The sequence below is a fragment of the Limanda limanda genome, chromosome 16 (assembly GCF_963576545.1).
Source record: "Limanda limanda chromosome 16, fLimLim1.1, whole genome shotgun sequence".
NCBI classification, from domain to species: Eukaryota; Metazoa; Chordata; class Actinopteri; order Pleuronectiformes; family Pleuronectidae; genus Limanda; species Limanda limanda.
The window spans coordinates 1,072,660-1,095,137 of record NC_083651.1 but is presented as its reverse complement, the minus strand read 5'-3'; the positions used below and the strand labels follow the sequence as shown (position 1 = coordinate 1,095,137).

Sequence of the window (22,478 nt, the reverse complement as noted above, 5' to 3'; positions counted from 1 at the left end):
TGATTTGATAAAACAAGACGAGCTGAAATTCAAAAACTCTGTTTAATAAGAGAAAAGTAGTTTTTCCAAAGGAACGACAGAGCAACTGGTACAAAATGAAAAGCTGAATCGAGTCCGTCAATGTTTAGGTGAAGCTCAGACGCTGAAGAAACTAAACTACGTATTTACAATATTCATTCTGAGTCGACGGCTCCAGTTTCTGTGGAGATGTTTGTCCCTTTAACTCGGTTTAAAAGGTTCGTGCGGCGGCGCTATTTGGCGGGTTTGGCCTCCGTGGGGTTTTCTCCCGTGTCCAGCGTCTTGAGGAGGCGGAAGAGTCCGGCGGCTTCGCGGATGCGGCTGAACTCGATGCAGAACGCCTGGACCTCGATGAACAGGTCCTGCACGTTGATGATCTTGTTTCGGATCAGAGACTGAAGGAAGACGCAGACCAGACGCACCAGACGATTCTGAAAGAAACGACGAGAACACGACTCCAGTTCAACAGCAGATCAAAGGAGAACGTTTCCACCAGTGACTGAATGAAGACGGACGACAAGCTGCAGTTAAGGCTCCTCCTCCATGTTAGTAGATGGGACAAGGACCAAACAGAAAGATGAGAATCAATGTAGACGTTTCTCAAATATGTTTTTGTCATTTCAGGTCGTTCTTATCTCACTGATGTTTGTTCAAGTGTTTCAGTTTGGTTTGAATTAATAAAAAAACGTCCTGATTGATTGTGTGTGTGTGTGTGTGTGTGTGTGTGTGTGTGTTTGTGTGTGTGTGTGTGTTTGTGATCTCGATTCCACGATCACCACTGACACCAAATGACCTCATCACCACCAGATGGCAGCGTTGGTTTCAGAGATATTTGAGTTTGCACAGTGGAAGAAGTGGTCGCATGTCGTCCATCTTTATTTACGGTCACTGATCATGGTCATGTGACCTCGTACCTGCATGTACTTGTCTTTGATCTGCTCGCAGGTGGAGATACAGTTGGAGATGTAGAGGTGGATGAACTCTGGAGGCAGATCCACGGCTGTGGTCAACCTGAGAGACGACGAGAAAGAGATGATGGATGTTTAACTATATGTTATATAGAAACTGAAGCTTAAACATTAGTATCATGTTTATACATATTGCCCGAGGACACACTGCTGAGCTGCAGGACGTCGGGGGGGGGACGGACGCACCTGTTCACCACCTCCATGGAGTGCAGGGACATGTCCATGTTGACGAGCACGGAGAAGTACTCTGTGATCTGAGAACTCTGCATCAGCTTCAGCAGCATCTCGATGGCCACCAGGGGGTTGTTCTCCACCAGGTCAGGGAGCTTCGCTGGAGACAAGCCGATGTGATAGACCAGCTTCAGGTCCTTCTCCAGCTCGGCCAGCAGCTGCAGGGGGGAGAGAGAGGGAGAGGGAGAGGGGGAGAGAGAGAGGGAGGGAGAGGGAGACAGAGAGAGAGAGGGGGAGAGGGAGAGGGAGAGAGAGAGGAAGGATCCAACAGTTACACTACAAAGAAACGTAAACAACACATCTGCAGAAGTCATTTTCAAGTTCCTTGGGAGGGAGGGAGGGAGGGAGGGAGAGAGAGAGAGAGACATAGAGAGAGGGAGAGAGAGAGGGAGAGAGGGAGAGGGAGAGAGAGAGAGAGAGAGAGAGAGAGAGAGAGAGAGAGAGAGGGAGAGGGAGAGGGAGAGGGAGAGGGAGAGGGAGAGGGAGAGGGAGAGAGGGAGAGGGAGAGGGAGAGGGAGAGGGAGAGGGAGAGGGAGAGAGAGGGAGACATAGAGAGAGGGAGAGAGAGGGAGAGAGAGAGGGAGAGGGAGAGGGAGAGGGAGAGGGAGAGGGAGAGGGAGAGGGAGAGGGAGAGGGAGAGAGGGAGAGGGAGAGGGAGAGGGAGAGGGAGAGGGAGAGAGAGGGAGAGGGAGAGAGAGGGAGAGAGAGAGGGAGAGAGAGAGGGAGAGGGAGAGAGGGAGAGGGAGAGAGAGAGGAAGGATCCAACAGTTTGTTTGCTACAAAGAAACGTAAACAACACATCTGCAGAAGTCATTTTCAAGTTCCTTGGGAGGGAGAGAGAGAGAGAGAGAGAGAGAGACAGAGACAGAGACAGAGACAGAGACAGAGACAGAGACAGAGACAGAGAGAGAGAGAGTAAAGGCCGGCGCATGCTTCTGCGTCGTCAGGGGCCCGCAGGCACGCAGCTGTAACGCAGGACTCGTTCTCATTCATGGTTCTCCAACCGTTGCGCGTGTTGCCATGCAATTCCCCGCCAGAACACTAGGCGCAGTAATGTTTTTTGTCGAAGTCGGCTCTTCTTCATGTGTTGCACGAAGAAGAGCGATTTATTTACATCGCCACGGCGGCTCCGCAGAGCCTTTTTCTGGCGGAAAAAGTGACGGGTTCTACTAGTGGACATAGTGTCGGATCTCTTCTGCCAAGTGCGCTTCTATCTGGTCCATATTCGTTCTTCTAAATCTTCCGTGGTTTCCGGGCATCAACCGGAAATGCGACTCCGGAAATGATGTAGTCAGCTGACCAATCACAGCCCTCGCGGCCGGGTGACGCTTGCGGAGCTTTGCCGTCTAGTTAGAAAAATTGGCCGACGCACGTAAGCACGTAGGAAGGAACGTGAGGGGCCCGGAAGGGCTCCTGCGTCTCCGGGCCCGTGAAAACACAGAAGCATGAGCCCGCCTTAAGAGAGAGAGAAGGATCCAACAGTTACACTACAAAGAAACGTTCCTTGGGAGGAAGAGAGAGAGGGAGGGAGAGGGAGAGAGAGAGGGAGAGGGAGACAGAGAGGGAGAGGGAGAGAGAGGGAGGGAGAGAGAGGGAGGGACACACACCTGGGACTGCTGCTGGGCGGACAGAGGACTCTTGAAGGCCTTGGACATGATGCGTTTGATTTCCACGCCCGTGCTGTTCTTCACGCACATGGAGCGGTCCCACTGCACGCTGTGGTCCGGCTCCGTCGGGTTCAGCCACGCCAGCTCGTCCTCGCACACGTGGAGCGGCGGCGGCGGTCGGATGAACTCGGGGCGGAAGTGACCTGAGGACAGAGACACGTCGCCACGACGACCACGTTCAAAATCACTGAAAGTTACCATCAACAGGTCGGGAGCACGTTACTGAACCAGATACTGAACCAGTTACTGAACCAGATACTGAACCAGATACTGAACCAGATACTGAACCAGCTACTGAACCAGCTACTGAACCAGATACTGAACCAGCTACTGAACCAGACACTGAACCAGTTACTGAACCAGATACTGAACCAGATACTGAACCAGATACTGAACCAGATACTGAACCAGATACTGAACCAGCTACTGAACCAGTTACTGAACCAGATACTGAACCAGATACTGAACCAGATACTGAACCAGCTACTGAACCAGTTACTGAACCAGATACTGAACCAGATACTGAACCAGATACTGAACCAGATACTGAACCAGTTACTGAACCAGCTACTGAACCAGCTACTGAACCAGTTACTGAACCAGACACTGAACCAGTTACTGAACCAGCTACTGAACCAGCTACTGAACCAGATACTGAACCAGATACTGAACCAGATACTGAACCAGCTACTGAACCAGTTACTGAACCAGTTACTGAATCAGTTACTGAACCAGACACTGAACCAGTTACTGAACCAGCTACTGAACCAGCTACTGAACCAGATACTGAACCAGCCAGCTACTGAACCAGACACTGAACCAGTTACTGAACCAGCTACTGAACCAGCTACTGAACCAGATACTGAATCAGTGACCGTCTGTAGGATGAAACATGATCCCTGACCTGAAACATTCATAATGTGTGTGTGTGTCTGTGTGTGTCTGTGTGTGTGTGTGTGTGTGTGTGTGTGTCTGTGTGTAGAACACTAACATTAAGGCTGTAAATCGAATCTGAGTTTGTTTTCTTTTTAACAACTTAACCCTGGAACAGAAGCCAAAGTTTGATTGAACTCAGTTGACACTCACTCTCCAGTGGGGGGCGGGGCCCCGTGACCAGCGACTCGATGATCTGATTGGCCACCGAGCTGTCGAAGCCCGAGTTGGACGAGTCTGGATCCGGGTCGTTCAGGATGCTGGGGAAGCTGGCCTTGCTCTGAGTGGGCAGCTCCGACTGACGCTCTGCAACACACACACATTATCTTTATTAAGGTAAGGGTCAAATTATTAAATATCAAGACTCAAGATATTATTTTAAACTAACACGAGCGATCAGATAAACCACGACACCAGTACAAACACATCTGGTTCATCTGGGATCAGAGCCTGTGAACCAGGGACCTCCTCCTGGGGGGGGGGGGGGCTCACCTGCGAGCGCCAGCTGCAGTCCGCTGATGTCGATGGACTGAGGCATGTTGCCCACGTCCATGCAGGACACCTGCCGGGGCGTCTTCTTGAAGAGGTCCCGAGGCGGCGCCAGCATCAGCTGCGACAGGAAGAACTTCTCCGGCTGCGTGATGGGCGGCAGGAAGCCTGGAGGTCACAGGTCAGAAAACACATACATGTCAGGAAGCACATACATGTCAGAGAACACATACATGTCAGAGAACTGGTGTCAACTGAGGTCAAGGATCAGCAGCTGCTGTGAGACATGAGCTGGACTCCAGACATGTTCCTGAATGTTCTGAAGGTTGTCCTGTCTCCTGCTGCTCTACAGGCTCCGCCCCTCGCCTGTTGTTGTGAACGAGTCAACAACCTGCTGCTGCTGCACACACTAACTACACAACATGTGTAGAAACAACCTGCTGCTGCTGCTGCACACACTAACTACACAACATGTGTAGAAACAACCTGCTGCTGCTGCACACACTAACTACACAACATGTGTAGAAACAACCTGCTGCTGCACACACACTAACTACACAACATGTGTAGAAACAACCTGCTGCTGCACACACTAACTACACAACATGTCAGGACAACATCTCACAGAGCTCATGTGTGGAAACATCTGTACTGCTGCAAAGGCATCTTGCACCTTTAATAAGTTTAACTGAGATTGTGAACACAACCGGAACACAACTGGACCCCAACTGGACCCAACTGGAACCAACCGGAACCCAACTGGACCCAACCGGAACACAACTGGAACCAACTGGACCCAACCGGAACACAACCGGACCCAACTGGACCCAACCGGAACACAACTGGAACCCAACTGGAACCAACTGGAACACAACCTGAACCCAGCTGGACCCAACTGGACCCAACCGGAACACAACTGGAACCCAACTGGAACCAACTGGAACACAACCTGAACCCAGCTGGACCCAACTGGAACCCAACAGGAACACAACTGGAACCCAACTGGACCCAACAGGAACCTTACTGGAACACAACTGGAACCTTACTGGACCCAACAGGAACCTTACTGGAACCCAACAGGAACCCAACCGGAACCCAACCGGGACACAACTGGACCCAACCGGAACCCAACTGGAACCCAGCTGGAACTCAACTGGAAACTAACCGGAACCCAACCGGAACCCAACTGGAACCCAACTGGACCCAACCGGAACCTAACTGGAACCCAGCTGGAACCCAACCGGAACCTACTGGAACCCAACTGGACCCAACTGGAACCTAACCGAGACTAGAGCTTGTGAACTAACCCCAACCTGAACCTAGCTTACACCTCACCCTAATCTAACCCTGAACCTGGAGCTTGGACATGTCCCCCCCCCCTCGTCCCCCCGGGGCAGCACGTACCGGACAGCAGCTTCTCCGGCTCGTCCCCGGCCGGCTCCGGGTCCAGCAGGTGGGCGAACACGGCGGCGAAGGGGTTCGCTGCCAGCGGCTCGGTCCGGTACATCTCCCACAGCAGGTAGAGCGCGGTGAGCCGCTGGGGGGAGCTGGGCAGCAGGTCCGGCTGCTGGAGCAGCATCACCAGAACCGAGCCCACCCGGAAGTGCTCCGCCCGGCCGAAGTGGTGGTGGAAGTGCGTGGACAGAGACTCGAAGCTGTTGGTGCTCGCCTCCTCCGAGATGATGCCCAGCAGGTTGGACAGCTCCTTGGGGGCCAGCGTCATGGCTCCGCGGGGGGGGGGGGGGGGGGGGGGGAGCGGGGTTCTACTGAGTCATCCCGGAAGCACGCAGAGAAAATCCCGAACACAAGTGATCCCGCGAACTACGAGCTGGGAACCATCACACGCGTTAGCAGAGAGTTAGCTTAGCCTAGCAGCTAGCGGCTAGCGGCGGAGCGGACATGACGGAGCGGGACGAGTCTGCGGGATGAATCCACCGGAAGCCGCTCGGTGACGACATACGTCTAACGCACCGTCACGCACCGACCTGTGACGCACCGTGAACGCGCTCAATAACCGTCACGAACACGAGGCTCCGTTAGCAGCGGGGTTTGAACCGTATCACGCACTGCATTGTGGGTGGCGTAGTAAGCTCATCCTTCCGGGTTCTACAGGAGATCCGCCTCTATTGGCTGACCTCGACGGTCTTCTGTGAATCTGACCAATCAGAGGCAGGATGGAGGCGTGACTTCCTCTGTAACGGTTGAAATCAATAACAGCGATTTTTATATTTGTACCTTAAAGATTTGAGGTGATTCAACAAATCAGCAATGACATATTATATTTTAATTAATTATGTGAGGATTGTTTATTAAAATAAATATGTGCAGATGTTTATTTTTGAAAAAATGATTTTACAATTTTTAATGATACCAAACATTTTACTTTAATTCATGCGCATGTGTTTTATTTGGATTCTTGAACTATGACAAAGTTTGAGGGGAATTATTTTTGTTAGTTTAATAAATGTTTAATAGTATTTTCTACATACAAGTAATAAAAGTATTCATTTCAACACATTCCAGATTATTTCACAAAGTATTTATCAAGTTGCAATTTGAGATCATTTATAATACCAATAATTTTATTTCAGAATAACTGTGATTTAAGTTGAAAGAATAAGGATTAAAAAATAGCTTCTTCTAAATTTTATAATGATTCAAAATATTCATATATTCATTTGATTCTTCACACTGGGCTGGAATGTTTTTACCAACTTCGGACCAATAAAAACCAAAACAAAAGATCAATGAGCCTCATTCATCAACCGTTCTTAAGAAGAAAAAAATCTGTTTAAAACTCTCATGCAGTTTTACGAATATTGTCACCAATGTTTTATTTTGACTGAGATCAAACTCTTTTTACTTCACTTATAAGACTTTCTCCTGGTATCAACTGGAACACACACTTACCAACACATGGAATTCATAAGTAGATATTGGTGAACGAGGCCTGAGTTCCTTCAGTGTGGTTCTATAAATCATGTTCTGTACCAGGACATAATGTTGCTTTAATGAACTGTTGATGGAGATGTGAGCTCGACTGAGATACAAACATGTTTATGTTCAAACACTAAACAAAACTCCAGTTGAACATCACTTCTTTCAATCATTAAACACTTACATTTTATGTAATATCATAAACAGCAGATAATATTAACGTCAACATAACTGAAGGAGAAACTGTATTTTCACATTTATACCTCAAGTTTTTACTAAGAAGTAATTGTAAGTAGTTTTTTAAACTCATATTCACCCTGAAAACAAATAAATGTTGGTGTTTGACAACTGAAGTAAAACTGTTTTTCAGGATGAAACTCATTATTTCTGGTCCTGATGAGATTCAACCTCCAAATCAACATGAGTCCACTGGTTAAAGGGAAAGTTCACACAAAGCAAAGACCATCATCACCTGAGTCCACAAGAGTCCACGAGGGGAGATTTGGGTTAAGTTCTCACAGACACACACACACACACGCACACACACACAATTATGGCACAAAAATATCCCCTTTATCTTAAATGGCAACAACAACCACAATCCTCAACACATCCGCTTCAAACATTAAAGCATCTTGGTCAAAGTATAAAAATAATAAATACAAACAACCAACAGAAGATGAAAGTCAGTTAAATATCATCATGCAGGCAAACACTGTAAACTTCAGCACTGGCAGCAGGTCCGACACATGTCCACCAGGGGGGGGTGTTGAGTCGACATGTCCACCAGGGGGTGTGTTGAGTCGACATGTCCACCAGGGGGTGTGTTGAGCTGCACTTCACGACACACTGAGGCAGGAAAATCAAAAAGGCTCGACTTCAAATGTGTGTAAATAAATGTGAGTTGTTAATCACCGGTCACTGAGGGAAGCAGCGGGATGAGAATCAGCTTCTACACCAGTGACGTGTTAATGTTTGAGTTTCACCACGACGGCAAAACATTCTGACTGAACACTATTATTATTTTTACTTTGGTTTCAGTCACACAACAAATTTCACAGCTTGGACAACAGAAAAAACTTCATTTATAAAAACAACCCAACACGAAGCTGAAGATGTTTCTGTTCTGCAGAGCTGACGACCAATCAGCATCCAGCCAGACCTCTTCAGCTGCAGTACCGCACTTCACCACACGTTCATCCATCAACTCTCTGATTTCTGTTTGTTTTCAAGGAGGGGGGGGGCATCACATCAGTGTGTTCTTTAACATTCTAAACATTTATTTAGAATAAAGGACGAATCCCTTTAATGTTTGAATGTACAGTTACAGCTTTACACTGTGTTTGTTCTGGCTCCTGCAAGTTTTGAAGCCTTATCATTTATTTAAAGAGAAGAAAGGTAAGCTCATATCATTTTCTGTTTGTTTTTACTATGTTGCACTTTGACCTGTGATGTAACAGGAAGTTAAAGGTTAATTAGGTGGTGGTCTGGTGGTTTGGGATCTGGGCTTTCAAATGGAATACAGTAAGTTTGTGAGTTCAATCCCTTTGGCTGTTGTCATTTTGCCGCTGAGCAAGGCACTTAACCCTGAGGTGCTCTGGTGGGGGGGGGGATCAAAGGGAACTAGAAATCACAGACTGCATCATAGACACAAAGACGCTCAAGGTGCTTTAGAAAGATCAAAGGTTCGAGGGTCACCTGGACTTCAGCTTCCAGCTCCATGAAAACAAACAGGAGATTCAGCGGCTCAGCAGTTCTCAGGAACACAGGCCGGTGCTGAGAGTGATGGACCATGGTGATCACCAATGCTAATGGGTCCAATGCTAACATGGAGACGTTGAAATCTGAGCTCCGGCAACTAAAGAAAGCTCTGGCATGCCAGGAAAAGAAGATCCGAGAGCTCACGACCCGGCTGGAGACTGAGACCGAAGACAAGATCTTTCTATCACACCAGAATAAATATCTCTCCGCCGAGAATAAGAAGATGCAGACCCGGCGTCCGGGGAAGAAAAGAGAGCCGGACAACCTGAGAGACGCCAACGAGCAGCTTCCTCGGGCAGAGAAACCGTTACCTGCTGTTGAAGCGACGGACGCTCAGAACGTGTGCACGGCTCAGCATCAGTGTCTGCAGGAGGAGAACCAGCTGCAGCTGGAGGCCAGAGACAACAGGATCCAAACCCTGGAGAAGCTGATCCAGATCAGCGAGGCCAAGCTGCAGGAGAAGACTCAGCAGCTGGCCCAGTGTCTGGAGGAGGCGGAGCAGCAGACCCACGACTTTAAAGAGATCCTGAAGCATACAGAGGAAGACGAGGTGAAGAAGATCCACGAGATCAAACTCAGGACTGAGAAGAAAGTGCAAACAGAGAAAGAGGCAAACATCAAACTGAAGGCGGAGATGACCATCATGACTCGAAGGTTCTCAAAGTTTCAGAAGCATTCTGATGAGAAGGGCACCGAGATGTTCCAGTTGAAGCAGGAGAAGCAGCAGCTGATGGGTTTGTCCCGCTCACAGCAGAGTGAGATCGAGGACCTGAAGGAGCAGAACGCAAAGACCAGCCAGGAGAAGGATGGAGAGATCTTATGCTTGAATCAGAAGAACCAAGAACTGGAGGGTTTGAGGTTTATTCATGATCTGAAGTTCAGCGAGTTGAAGAAGCAGTTCGAGCCTCAACAAGAGGAGATCAGGGAGAAGAGGGAGAGCATCGGACAGCTGCAGGAGAAGCTGCGGCTCACGGGCAACAACTGCAACACTCTGACCCTGATCACCTCCGACCTGAGGCTCAAGCTCAAAGCAGAAGGGACAGAGCTGCACAATGAGATCCAGAAAATGAAAAATCTGGAGACACACCTTCAGCGGCTCAAGGCAGACCTCCATAACTGTGTGGACTTCATCCAAGAGCCCAAGAAGCTGAAGGACAGCCTGCTGAGGATCTACGCCCGCTACGTGTCACAGACTGAAAGGCAGGAGATCAGCAACGTGGACAGAGATGCTCACCGGGCCGTGTACCGCCAGCGGGACTGTCTGGAGAGGACCATCAACAGTCTCAAGATGAAGCTGGCCAACTCTGCTGAGGAACATCAGAAGATCTACACCAGGATCAACAAGGAGAACGTCTCTATGATTAAAGAAATCAACGAGCTGCACACAGAGCTGCGTTTGTTGAGGATTCAGGTTAAAGATGTGAAAACTCAGCTGAGCCTGACCAAGAAGTCCAACTACATCATGTCCCACGTGAGGAGCAGGAGGACGTGAGTCCACCGTCCTCAGCTCCTCCTCCAGGAAGCTCCAGCTCAGGTGGGAGGGCTGGAGATAACATTTGTACATATTGTACATGTTCTGTTTGAGACACATTTCTGTATTAAAATATATAATAAAATCAACAACTTTTTGTGTGCGTGTCGTCAATTCTCATGTGAGAAAAAAAACTCAGTGTGGATGTGAATAGACCTGAACCACAGATTTCAGTCTATGTGGCAGTTTTTATTGTTGTGGTAAGTTTGTGTCGTACATATTCAAGCTTCCTGGTCCTACAACCGTCTGGGGCTTTTATTTTTGAAAATCCCGCTGCTGTATGTATTATTTATTCATGTTGGCGTGATGTATCCGTGTGGCAGCAGCTTCTAAATCTTGAAATGAAGAAGCTGCAGCCGAAACTCCAGACGTCGCATTTATAAAACAATGCGTGGATCTGCCTTCAAGTCCGCCCTCCACACGCCCACTTTCAACCATAAATCCCAACTTTCCTGTCTCCAAAGTGTTCCTACGCATGGGTCAGAGTTTGCTTGGAAATACGCACATTTTCCCGTCAAGTTTTTATAAATCCCAGCCTTTGCGTGAGAAATGGCGTACGTACGTTTCAGGCCCAGAGACCACGGCTCTTCTGCAGCTCAACAGGAACATGCTCCAATTACACCAAAAACAAGAAAAGGCCAGAAGCGGGAATTCAAAGTGATTTGAGCAAAACAGAAATGTTCGGTTTCAGTGTTCAGTGCAAACGTGTCCTTTGCGTAGCTTCCTCTCGTTCTGTGATTTAAACTCAGGGATCAGACAAAGCAGACGGGCCGAGGCTAGCTGGTTAGCATGCTAACCTCAGAAGAAGAAAAGAAGTGATAGAAGCGGAGAAGAGACAGAACGTTTGATACTGAATTCCTAATAAACAGCTTCTAATGCATACGTTAGATATGAACTGGTTGCAAAAACAGACGAAAATTATTTTGTGTTTTCAAGAAAATAAATTTGGTGCTGAATGAACTTCTTCTGATCATAATAAAACTCAATTTAAAAACTCAACTTCCAACAACATGAAGTTGATGCTTCTTGTTCTAACAGACGGCTGCAGGTCGGATGAGTGCGATCTTCTCCTGTGGAGACGTGGACGCCTTCCGCTACGTCCACGTCTCCACAGCAGCTGGAGACGGACCCGACGTAGACTCACAATAAAATATCACGTCTCTTTTCACCAACTTCCATCTGCTTGTGATTGTGGATCAAAAGGAGCCAAAACAGAAATGATAATTCTCCTCAGGACGGAACAGGACGACCGACGCTCTTCTTCTCTCTCTTCAGTCGGCGTAGTGCATGATGGACTCCACGTAGTTCCCGGGGAAGAGGCCGGTGGTGGCGTTCATCACGCCTTCGAACCAGCCGTCCTCGTTCTTCCTGACCACGTAGATGATCCCTCCTTCCTGGAACGACAGCTCGTCCTCCTTGTCAGCTGTGTAGTCATAGATGGCCACCACTAGAGGGCGATAAACACAACAAAACGATTTTTTTTTAGCTTTTTAGCATTTTCTGACATTTTACAGACAAAAGCGACAAATCGATGAATTGAAAACATAATCAGGAGATTGATCCATAATGAAAATGTTCTGGATCTTAAACCAGCTTCAGGCCCGGGCGTCTCTGACGGTTTCATGGATGCAGTGTTACCATGTCGGGGGTCCCGTTACCTTTCTCCAGGTAGCTTCTCGGGGCCCACGCTGGGTCGTCCTCAGTGTACGGGTCGCTGTACTCCCCCGCTGCCGAGTCCTCTTCATGTCCGTCTTCCATTGGCTGAGGAGTCGGCAGGAGCTCCTCAGGCCATGATTGGTTCTCAGCAGCCGGAGTGGGAGGGGCGTCTGAAACTGTGGATCAGATGCGTTGAGGGTCAATATCAACCAATCACAGATCTGGATCATAGTGAACAAAGATGGACGACATGACGGCTCTAAAACGCTGAGACAAGTCATCTAGATCGCCCCCTGGTGGCTGCCTGCAGTCGAGGTAATATAAACCCTCCTCCTCCATGTTAGCAGATGGGACATCACCAAACTAAAACATCAAAGTAGACGTTAAATAAATGTTTGTCAAAGTTGTTTCTGTAACTTCAGGTCGTTCTCATCTCTCTGATGTTTATTTATTTATTTATTTGATGATATGAAAACAGGCTGAGACGATACTGACTCCTGATTGGTTGAGAGCATCTATGGGCGGGATTATGTCACCACTGCACAGACCGTGACTGTAAATGACGTCATCACTAGGGTTGCAAAGGGGCGGAAAGTTTCCGGTAAATTTCCGAAAACTTTCCGGAAACTTTCCATGGGAAGTTTAGGTCGGGAATTTTGGGAATTTTGAAAAAAAATAAAATACGCAAATTAAACACTGAGCAATAAGAACATCATTCAAAACTCTATTTTAAAGATGTATGGAACGTTGAGTTTCAACCCTCCACTGGTCATTCTTCCATCACATGCACAGATAACTCCCAGCATGCTTCACTCTACAGCAGGGCTACTGAGGCCTGCTGTAGAGTGAAGGACTAGTCAGGTAAGTTTCCATGATATTACTGGGGAAATATATTAGCATGCTGATTGAGGATTGTTCATCTGTTCATCTAGACTATTTCCATTCATTTATCCATCAATTGTAAAATATGTTTACAGACGATTCCAATTGTTTGACTAACTATTTATATCTCTGGCATTGCATTAGTGTTTTTTTACAAACTTTTTTCTCATCTTATTCTACAGAACAATGCCACGTGCACTCTCTCATGTGTGGAGACATTTCACCTCATCCAATGTAGAAGGAAAGGCTGTGTACATTTGCAAATACTGTGCAAAGACCTATGTTAAGAATGACACAACGATGCAGAAGCATATAGTCAAGTGCCCAAAGTTTCCTCAGGGCTCAAATCAGCCTATGACACAACAAAATGTTTATATTTATGTCTGTATATGACAAGGTAAATACAGTTAGTATAAATTACCCACAACATTTCCAGTTTATTCCCGTTAATTCCCGTATATTCCCGTTAATTCCCATTAATTCCCATGGAAAGTTTCCAACTTTGAATATTCCCGGAATTTTGCAACCCTAGTCATCACCACAAGATGGCAGCGTTTCTCTCTGAGATATTTTAGTTAAATTAAACCTGTCGTCATCTTGGTTTCACTGCTCCACCTACAGGCCAGAAACGAGTTGACACTAAGACATCACAGTACTCACTGGACTCCTGAACTCGAGCAACGAACCCCATGAGCGGCAGCTGAGGGGTGAACTGCAGGAGGGATGGAGGCGGGGGGGAGGCTGCAGACACACAAGGATCTGAGTTCATCAACACAACCAACACACATGTTTTTAAACTGTGTCCACACAACTGAAGTTTTTTCCAGCTTCACCCTGTGGTCGTCAGACTCCTCCCACTTACCCGGGCTTTGGTTGTAGCAGCCCCCCCCGTTGACGTGGTTCTCTGCTGTGATGGGCTGGTCCGTCACAGAGGGGGGGCGGCGGTAAGGCAGCGACCCGCCCACCTGTGCAGTCTGGTGTCGTGGCGGAGGTCGGTTCATGCTGTAGAACTGAGGAACCATCGGACCTGAGACCAGAGTCGAGAACAACTCGTCACAACTCGTGTCTCTGTGACGTCCTTTAACAGTGTTGATAAGATTCATCGCTACACAGACGTGTCATCATATCTGATATCTGTGAGTCGTCTGGTACAGATCCAAATCACATGTTGGGGGGGGGGGTAAACACTGAGTGGAGTTTTCATTGAGGTTTAAATCCTCTTGAGCAAACTGAATCCTGGAGGTGGAACCAACACGTTCAGAAAACAACTGCTTTGAGCTTGTTCACAGTTTTCTGTTTACACATTTTCTTTACAACAGGTTTCATGACTGTTAAAAATCACCTGAGCTGAGAATGTCTGTGTCACGTTAACTAATACATATTTGATTTTTAAATGAGACTCGGCTCGGTCACGTTCACATGTTGAAACTTGTTTGTATTCAGGGAAACAAGAGTGAGGGAAACTTCCTCCACTGCATCAGGCTCAGGGATCGAACATACATTACCTCCATTGACCCCGCCCCTGCTGCTCAGGGCCTCGTTCCTATTGGACGTCACACTGACCAGAGTCGGTCACACCGGTGAACTTTCAACACACCTGAGTCTTTCATGTGATTCTTGTTAATGTTGTTAGAAGTTTATATAAAATTGATTAATACGAGTCTTTGAGAATCGACTCTTTTGTCTCTCGGGTTGAACAGAAGAAGACGGAGGAGCTAAGACACGCTGGGAGGGGGCGGGACTTTGTGAGGTGGACGACGGAGGAGGTGTTGGACAAACTCACCTTCAGCAGGTGAGGAGGAGGAGGACAGAGGAGGAGGAGGAGGAGGAGGGGCAGGAGGAAGAAGAGGAGACTCTTCTCCAGACTGGAGCTCAGACGAGGGGTGAGAGAGGGGGGGGGTGCTGGAGGGTGCGGTGGACTGAGGGGGGGGGTCCGCTGGTTGTGAAGGGGGGCTGGGCTGCAGGGGTGCGCTGGGTTGTGTGAGGGTTGTGGTGGAGGAGGAGGAGGAGGAGAAGGAGGACGGAGTCGGGGAGGGGGAGGAGTTAGGAGCGGTGGAGGAGGAGCTAGCTGGTCCAGCAGTCGGAGAAACTTCAGGAAGTAAAGACGGAAAGTTCAAGAGAGAAATAATAAAACTTACAAAGATTTTCATCACATCCAAACAACCGATTGTTTATGAGGCTTAAATTTAATCAAATTATCAATAAAAACGACACAAGGTAAATATAGAGAAGAAAAGAAATGAGAAATAAATTCATCATTTCATTTATTAGGATCTCAACACATCATAGTAACACAACAACAACACACAATCTAACTCACACACAAAAACCTGACAAACAATAATGCAACAAACTGAAATAAAAATCTAATAAATAACCAATAAAACTCAGATAACGACTCAATTTACAGATCAATACATGATGTGTGTGTGTGTGTGTGTGTCTGTGTGTGTGTGTGTTACCTGGGAAGGTGGAGGGTGGGGAGGGCGTCGGCACGGCGATGGGAACGCCCACACAGCCGCTGCCACTGTTTTCTCTGCTGCTGCTTCGACTGCAGCTGCTGAAGTGACTGCCACCACTGCTGCCACTACACACACACACACACACACACACACACACACACACACACACACACACACACACACACACACACACACACACACACACACTCACTACTGAATATTAAATTTTTCAGACACAAACATTGTTTAGACATTAAAGGTCCAGTGTGAAGGATTTAGTGACATCCTGAACTTAGGAGCCACAGACTGAAAATAAACATGGCTTCACGTTTCTGCTTTGCTTTGAAAATCCTACAGACTGAACCTTGTCCTCAAAGACAGACACACACAGAGACAGACACACACAGAGAGACAGACACACACACACAGACTGAGAGACAGCCACACACACAAAGACAGACACACAGAGAGAGACACAGAGAGACAGACACACGGACACACAGACCGAGACACACACAGACAAACAGACACACACAGACACACAGAGAGACAGACACACTCAGACACACAGAGAGACAGACACACACAGACACACAGAGAGACAGACACACTCAGACACACAGAGAGACAGACACACACAGACACACAGAGAGACAGACACACACAGACACACAGAGAGACAGACACACTCAGACACACAGAGAGACAGACACACACAGACACACAGAGAGACAGACACACACAGACACACAGAGAGACAGACACACACAGACACACAGAGAGACAGACACACACAGACAGACAAAGACACACACAGACACACAGAGAGACAGACACACACAGACACATAGAGAGACAGACACACACAGACACACAGAGAGACAGACACACACAGACAGCCACACACACACAGACTGAGAGACAGCCACACACACAAAGACAGACACACAGAGAGACACACAGAGAGACAGACACACAGACCGAGACACACACAGACAGACAGACACACACAGACACACAGAGAGACACACACACACAGACACATAGAGAGACAGACACACACAGACACATAGAGAGACAGACACACACAGACACACAGAGAGACAGACACACACAGACAGCCACACACACACAGACTGAGAGACAGCCACACACACAAAGACAGACACACAGAGAGACACACAGAGAGACAGACACACAGACCGAGACACACACAGACAGACAGACACACACAGACACACAGAGAGACAGACACACACAGACAAACAGACAGACACACACACAGAGAGACAGACACACACAGACACACAGAGAGACAGACACACACAGACACACAGAGAGACAGACACACACAGACACATAGAGAGACAGACACACACAGACACACAGAGAGACAGACACACACAGACAAACAGACAGACAGACACACACAGACACACAGAGAGACAGACACACACAGACACACACACACACACACAGACACACACACACACACACAGAGACACACACAGGAAGCAGAGAAATCGCAGAGCGGCGACATGGAGGCGTCATGAAGATCATCGGCGAGTCGACGTTTGCAAAGAAGCAATGAAACGATGAAAAGCTGCAAACACAGAATCTGATTGGCTGAAAGCTCCGGAGTGACAGTGACCATGCTGCTGATTGGACGAGAGGATGACGGAGAAGAAAGATGTTAAAATGTGAAGACGCTTCTTCTGACTTTACTTAAACCAAAATCATCATCACTGACAGAGAAACAGAACCAGTCTATTGTTGTTGTTTCCAAATGAAATAAAAACAATGTGTAATGAGGTGCGTCCTCTGTGGTTGACCAGCCATGATGTTCTCTCTCTGAACATCGTTCCTGTTTAACACATTTGTGGTTAATAATCTTTAAATGTTCACTCATTGTGATCATTTTAGTTTTATCATTAAAAACACTAATGACAGCTGAATCAACCGCAGAGCAAACCCCGACCAGCAGAGGGAGCCGGAGCACAGGCGTGAGATGAAGCCAGAAGAAAAACGATGGAAAATCCTACAAATTGTTATTTTGCATTTCAAGGTTTGTTCACCACATCCGTCAGGCTAGTTCGGAAACTGTTTAGAAGAAGGTCAGAAATAAAACCTGTTTCTAATCTTCCATGAGCTGAGGTCCTCACATGTTCCTGACGTGTTCCTCACATGTTCCTGACATGTTCCTGAGGTGACATGTTCCTCACATGTTCCTCACGTGTTCCTGACGTGTTCCTGACATGTTCCTGAGGTGACATGTTCCTCTCATGTTCCTGACATGTTTCTGTGGTGACGTGTTCCTGACATGTTTCTGTGGTGACGTGTTCCTGACATGTTTCTGTGGTGGCATGTTCCTGACATGTTCCTGAGGTGACGTGTTCCTGACATGTTCCTGACGTGTTCCTTAGGTGACATGTTCCTGACATGTTTCTGTGGTGACGTGTTCCTGACATGTTTCTGTGGTGACGTGTTCCTGACATGTTTCTGTGGTGGCATGTTCCTGACATGTTCCTGAGGTGACGTGTTCCTGACATGTTTCTGTGGTGACGTGTTCCTGACATGTTTCTGTGGTGACATGTTTCTGTGGTGACGTGTTCCTCACATGTTCCTGAGGTGACGTGTTCCTGACATGTTTCTGTGGTGACGTGTTCCTGACATGTTTCTGTGGTGACGTGTTCCTGACATGTTTCTGTGGTGACGTGTTCCTGACATGTTTCTGTGGTGACGTGTTCCTGACATGTTTCTGTGGTGACGTGTTCCTGACATGTTTCTGTGGTGACGTGTTCCTGACATGTTTCTGTGGTGACGTGTTCCTGACATGTTTCTGTGGTGACGTGTTCCTGACATGTTTCTGTGGTGACATGTTCCTGACATGTTTCTGTGGTGACATGTTTCTGTGGTGACGTGTTCCTCACATGTTCCTGAGGTGACGTGTTCCTGACATGTTTCTGTGGTGACGTGTTCCTGACATGTTTCTGTGGTGACGTGTTCCTGACATGTTTCTGTGGTGACGTGTTCCTGACATGTTTCTGTGGTGGCATGTTCCTGACATGTTCCTGAGGTGACGTGTTCCTGACATGTTTCTGTGGTGACGTGTTCCTGACATGTTTCTGTGGTGACATGTTTCTGTGGTGACGTGTTCCTCACATGTTCCTGAGGTGACGTGTTCCTGACATGTTTCTGTGGTGACGTGTTCCTGACATGTTTCTGTGGTGACGTGTTCCTGACATGTTTCTGTGGTGACGTGTTCCTGACATGTTTCTGTGGTGACGTGTTCCTGACATGTTTCTGTGGTGACGTGTTCCTGACATGTTTCTGTGGTGACGTGTTCCTGACATGTTTCTGTGGTGACGTGTTCCTGACATGTTTCTGTGGTGACGTGTTCCTGACATGTTTCTGTGGTGACATGTTCCTGACATGTTTCTGTGGTGACATGTTCCTGACATGTTTCTGTGGTGACGTGTTCCTGACATGTTTCTGTGGTGACGTGTTCCTGACATGTTTCTGTGGTGACGTGTTCCTGACATGTTTCTGTGGTGACGTGTTCCTGACATGTTCCTGACATGTTTCTGTGGTGACGTGTTCCTGACATGTTTCTGTGGTGACGTGTTCCTGACATGTTTCTGTGGTGACATGTTCCTGACATGTTTCTGTGGTGACGTGTTCCTGACATGTTTCTGTGGTGACATGTTCCTGACATGTTTCTGTGGTGACATGTTCCTGACATGTTTCTGTGGTGACGTGTTCAAGACATGTTCCTGAGGTGACGTGTTCCTGACATGTTTCTGTCGTGACATGTTCCTGACATGTTCCTTAGGTGACATGTTCCTGACATGTTCCTTAGGTGACATGTTCCTGACATGTTTCTGTGGTGACGTGTTCCTGACATGTTTCTGTGGTGACGTGATCCTGACATGTTTCTGTGGTGACATGTTCCTCACATGTTCCTGACGTGTTCCTCACACGTTCTGCAGGTTCTCTATGTGAAAACAAATGTCTGAGTCAGTGTCTCTGGACATGTTCTGGATCTTCTCCTGCAGCCTCCTGGTAACATGTGTGTAACATGTCAGAGTCCATGTGAGGAACCAGCAGGACGATGTGTGGAAGCTTCTCAGTGAGCGAGTGGACGTGTGGATGGGAAAACGTCTCTGGATCAGACTGACGGATGTGTTGAATTAAAATCATCATGCGAGTGCAAAGCAGAAAGCGTCGGTTTGTTGAGTTCAGGTCTGAGGTCGCTCCCGACGGCGTGTTGACCCCGGCGTGTTGACCCCGGCGTGTTGACCCCGGCGTGTTGACCCCGGCTACCTGAAGGTTCGGGGTCGGTGGTTGAGCGTGGCGCTGCGGACCGGACTGGGAAGCTGCCCAGGGGCCATATTGTTTCTGGTGGGGCTGGAGACATAATGGTTGGGCACCACAGGGGGGCGCACTGGCTCCAGGGTCCTGTAGGGGGAGCTCTTCCTGCACATGAGGTGATGGTGAAACAAGGTTTACTGGACGGAGACGATGAGTCACTCCAGGGTCCTGGGGGGGGAGGGGGGGCGCTAACATTCTAGATTATTTAATTCTTCAAAAATAGAAATATTATTATTTAACTCCTCAAATATTAAAGTGTCCATCACTCTCATAAAATTTGATAAGAGTTAAATCTGAGCTTCTTGTGTTCAGGGGCCACTGGGGGGCGCTGCAGCTCTTCTTCTGCAGATCATATATTGTGTTGTCAACGCAGTGCATCTACACAATTAGTTTTAATTCAACAAAATGTGACAAATGATCCTGAATTTCAACAACACAAAAACATAAACATCTTCTCAACCGTTTGTTATTAGCCGAGCCGACGAGAAACACAGAAATCTGCTCTGGTCGTATCTTAAAGGTCAGAGTTTATTTTTAGAGACGTGAAGCTCCTCCCCCTTCACGAAGCAGAATCCAACCAGAGCGGAGACGAAGATACAAAGAGTCGGATTCAAAATCAGAATCACCTCCGCAGGCGACTTCACCTCGTTCACATGCGTGTGAGCGGAGATCGATTCAGAATGAAAAGTGTGAGTGTGTGTGTGTGTGTGTGTGTGTGTGTGTGTGTGTGTGTGTGTGTGTGTGTGTGTGTCTGTGATGTCGTCCATTTGTCAAACCTTTAATCAGCCTGAACTGTGATTTTAACACAAAAAGGACGACGCCCAGACAGAAGGACGACGCCCACCCGCTGCTGTGAGAGTGTGTGTGTGTGTGTGTGTGTGTTTGTGTGTGTTTGTGTGCGCGCGCGTGTGTGTGTGTGACAGATGGCGCTCAGCTTCAGCTTCCTACAAACTGCTGAGCTGCTTCTGTTCTCTCACCCTTCTACTCTCTCTCTCTCTCTCTCTCTCTCTCTCTCTCTCTCTCTCTCTCTCTCTCTCTCTCTCTCTCTCTCTCTCTCTGAACCATGACTCATGGAGAACGAGCAGCTGGAGGATCAGCAGGTTGGAGACTCGCAGGAGGACGAGTGGAGCGACTTCACACACATTCTGTTTTCACCGACTCTATAACAGCACGTTAATCTCCTTTTAAATATCCTCGTGTTTCTCAGATTCTCAGACGGACGATTTACAATCTGGAAGAAATATGAGTCAATAACTTCCTTTGAATCAAAGCTTTAAACATTAGCATCAAACTTGAATCCCTGATTTTACCTCATTCTAGTTTTATTATTGTTGTTTCTGTCACACAATTTATTTATCCTGTAATAACAGAGTATATATTCCTCTTTGGGTTTTTTATGTTAATATTTATGTATTTTTACTTTTTATTAATGTTCCAATGATTTAATTTTCAATCAACACAAATATCTTTATTATCTCAGACTGATTTCTCTCACGTCTGGACATTGATCCATGTTCCTCCTGATTTTACTATTTAATACTGATTATTATTATTTCACATGTAAACAGACACACAGCTAATGGTAAAGAAATATATATATTTATATTTATCAATATCACAATCACAGATTTGAGGGCAGATAGCGTGTTTGAATTGATCTCCGCTCTCGTTTGTGAACAAAGGTGAAGAATCATCTGAATGTGGGCGGAGCCGGATGTGACAGCCACACAAACGCTGCTGCTATTGGTTGAGGCTGTGATGTCACTGCTCAAAGTTCACCTGCAGGATTTGTGTAAGCGCGACATAACACACCTGAAAACACACAACACGTGACGATTTCGTGGGCGTGTGCATGTTGGTGTAAACAGGAAGTAGATCGACCTGCAGGAGTCAGCAGCTCCGATGTTATTAAAGCGTTCACTTCCTGTTTGTGTTCAACACGACAAGGGTTGTTGTTGTTTGTGTGTTTATCAGCTGAAGAACAATAGGTTGGACTGAATACAATGACTTTGATTTGTTATGGTTAATAACGAGGTGTGTGTGTGTGTGTGTGTGTGTGTGTGTGTGTGTGTGTCTTACATACCCAAAGACGACTCTGCCTGCCCTCGGAGGACTGGGTGGTTTCTGGGAGGGGGGGGTGGTCCGGGATAGACTTCCTAATGTCATGCTCTGTTGGCCGTTCCCCTGCGCACACACACACACACACACACACACACACACACACACACACACACACACACACACACACACACAAACACACACACATGAAACTCTGCTCTGATTGGTTGGTAGATCATGTGTCTCCTCGTTGTTTTTCAAAATGTCGAAACTCTTTAAATTATAATTCTATTTTATTTTTCCCGAGTGGAGGAGAAAAAACACAACGAGGTGTGTTGTGTTGTGTGTCCTTCACTAACATGCCTCGTACATGTGTGTGTCGTGTTGTGTGTCCTTACCTTGAACCTCAACAACCACTAACCAGTCAGTGAAAGCAGAGGGAGGAAAGAGGACGGTGAGTGTCAGTGAAACAACAACAGACCGACACATGAACACAACAACAGACCGACACATG

At 47.4% G+C, this 22,478-nt stretch overlaps 3 protein-coding genes across 26 annotated transcripts in view; 1 reads left to right on the top strand and 2 right to left on the bottom strand.

Moving 5' to 3' along the window:
• Nucleotides 1-23: 23 nt before the first annotated feature.
• cnot11 (CCR4-NOT transcription complex, subunit 11) lies at nt 24-6,050 on the bottom strand. The gene is made up of 7 exons (XM_061088459.1): nt 5,711-6,050; nt 4,310-4,474; nt 3,971-4,123; nt 2,825-3,027; nt 1,173-1,375; nt 933-1,029; nt 24-449 (listed from the first exon to the last, which is right to left on the bottom strand). The coding sequence occupies exons 1-7, from the start codon at nt 6,027-6,029 to the stop codon at nt 252-254; spliced, it is 1,338 nt and encodes a 445-aa protein (XP_060944442.1). The 5' UTR covers nt 6,030-6,050; the 3' UTR covers nt 24-251.
• A 2,985-nt stretch (nt 6,051-9,035) lies between these two features.
• On the top strand, nt 9,036-11,684 carry LOC133022008 (cilia- and flagella-associated protein 57-like). Its single transcript, XM_061089019.1, has 2 exons — nt 9,036-10,475; nt 11,574-11,684. The coding sequence occupies exons 1-2, from the start codon at nt 9,036-9,038 to the stop codon at nt 11,682-11,684; spliced, it is 1,551 nt and encodes a 516-aa protein (XP_060945002.1).
• Nucleotides 11,685-11,796: 112 nt separating this feature from the next.
• LOC133021505 (abl interactor 2-like) overlaps nt 11,797-22,478 on the bottom strand; it is an 18,440-nt gene continuing 7,758 nt past the window's right edge. For 2 of the 24 annotated variants that reach the window (XM_061088372.1, XM_061088385.1), the window contains 8 exons: nt 21,990-22,075; nt 19,859-20,011; nt 15,743-15,748; nt 15,536-15,660; nt 13,936-14,100; nt 13,734-13,814; nt 12,194-12,367; nt 11,797-11,982 (listed from right to left, as the gene is read on the bottom strand). In XM_061088372.1, the coding sequence (XP_060944355.1) occupies nt 11,807-11,982; nt 12,194-12,367; nt 13,734-13,814; nt 13,936-14,100; nt 15,536-15,660; nt 15,743-15,748; nt 19,859-20,011; nt 21,990-22,075 (966 nt within the window). In that variant the 3' untranslated portion in view covers nt 11,797-11,806. Of the gene's footprint in view, nt 11,983-12,193; nt 12,368-13,733; nt 13,815-13,935; nt 14,101-14,856; nt 15,163-15,528; nt 15,661-15,742; nt 15,749-17,663; nt 17,670-19,858; nt 20,012-21,989; nt 22,091-22,362; nt 22,381-22,478 lie in introns of all 24 variants that reach the window. The other 22 variants (XM_061088374.1, XM_061088386.1, XM_061088377.1 and 19 more) reach the window with 18 other exon arrangements.

Bases quoted from the DNA above. Each gene is read 5' to 3' on its own strand.
- cnot11 (XM_061088459.1), bottom strand. From the start codon at position 6,029: ATGACGCTGGCCCCCAAGGAGCTGTCCAACCTGCTGGGCATCATCTCG. The intron at 4,475-5,710 runs GTACGTGCTGCC...TGTGACCTCCAG, and splicing joins GCCGGAGAAGCTGCTGTCCG to GCTTCCTGCCGCCCATCACG. The intron at 4,124-4,309 runs GTGAGCCCCCCC...TGTGTGTTGCAG, and splicing joins ACTGCAGCTGGCGCTCGCAG to AGCGTCAGTCGGAGCTGCCC.
- LOC133022008 (XM_061089019.1), top strand. From the start codon at position 9,036: ATGGTGATCACCAATGCTAATGGGTCCAATGCTAACATGGAGACGTTG. The intron at 10,476-11,573 runs GTGAGGAGCAGG...TTGTTCTAACAG, and splicing joins CCAACTACATCATGTCCCAC to ACGGCTGCAGGTCGGATGAG.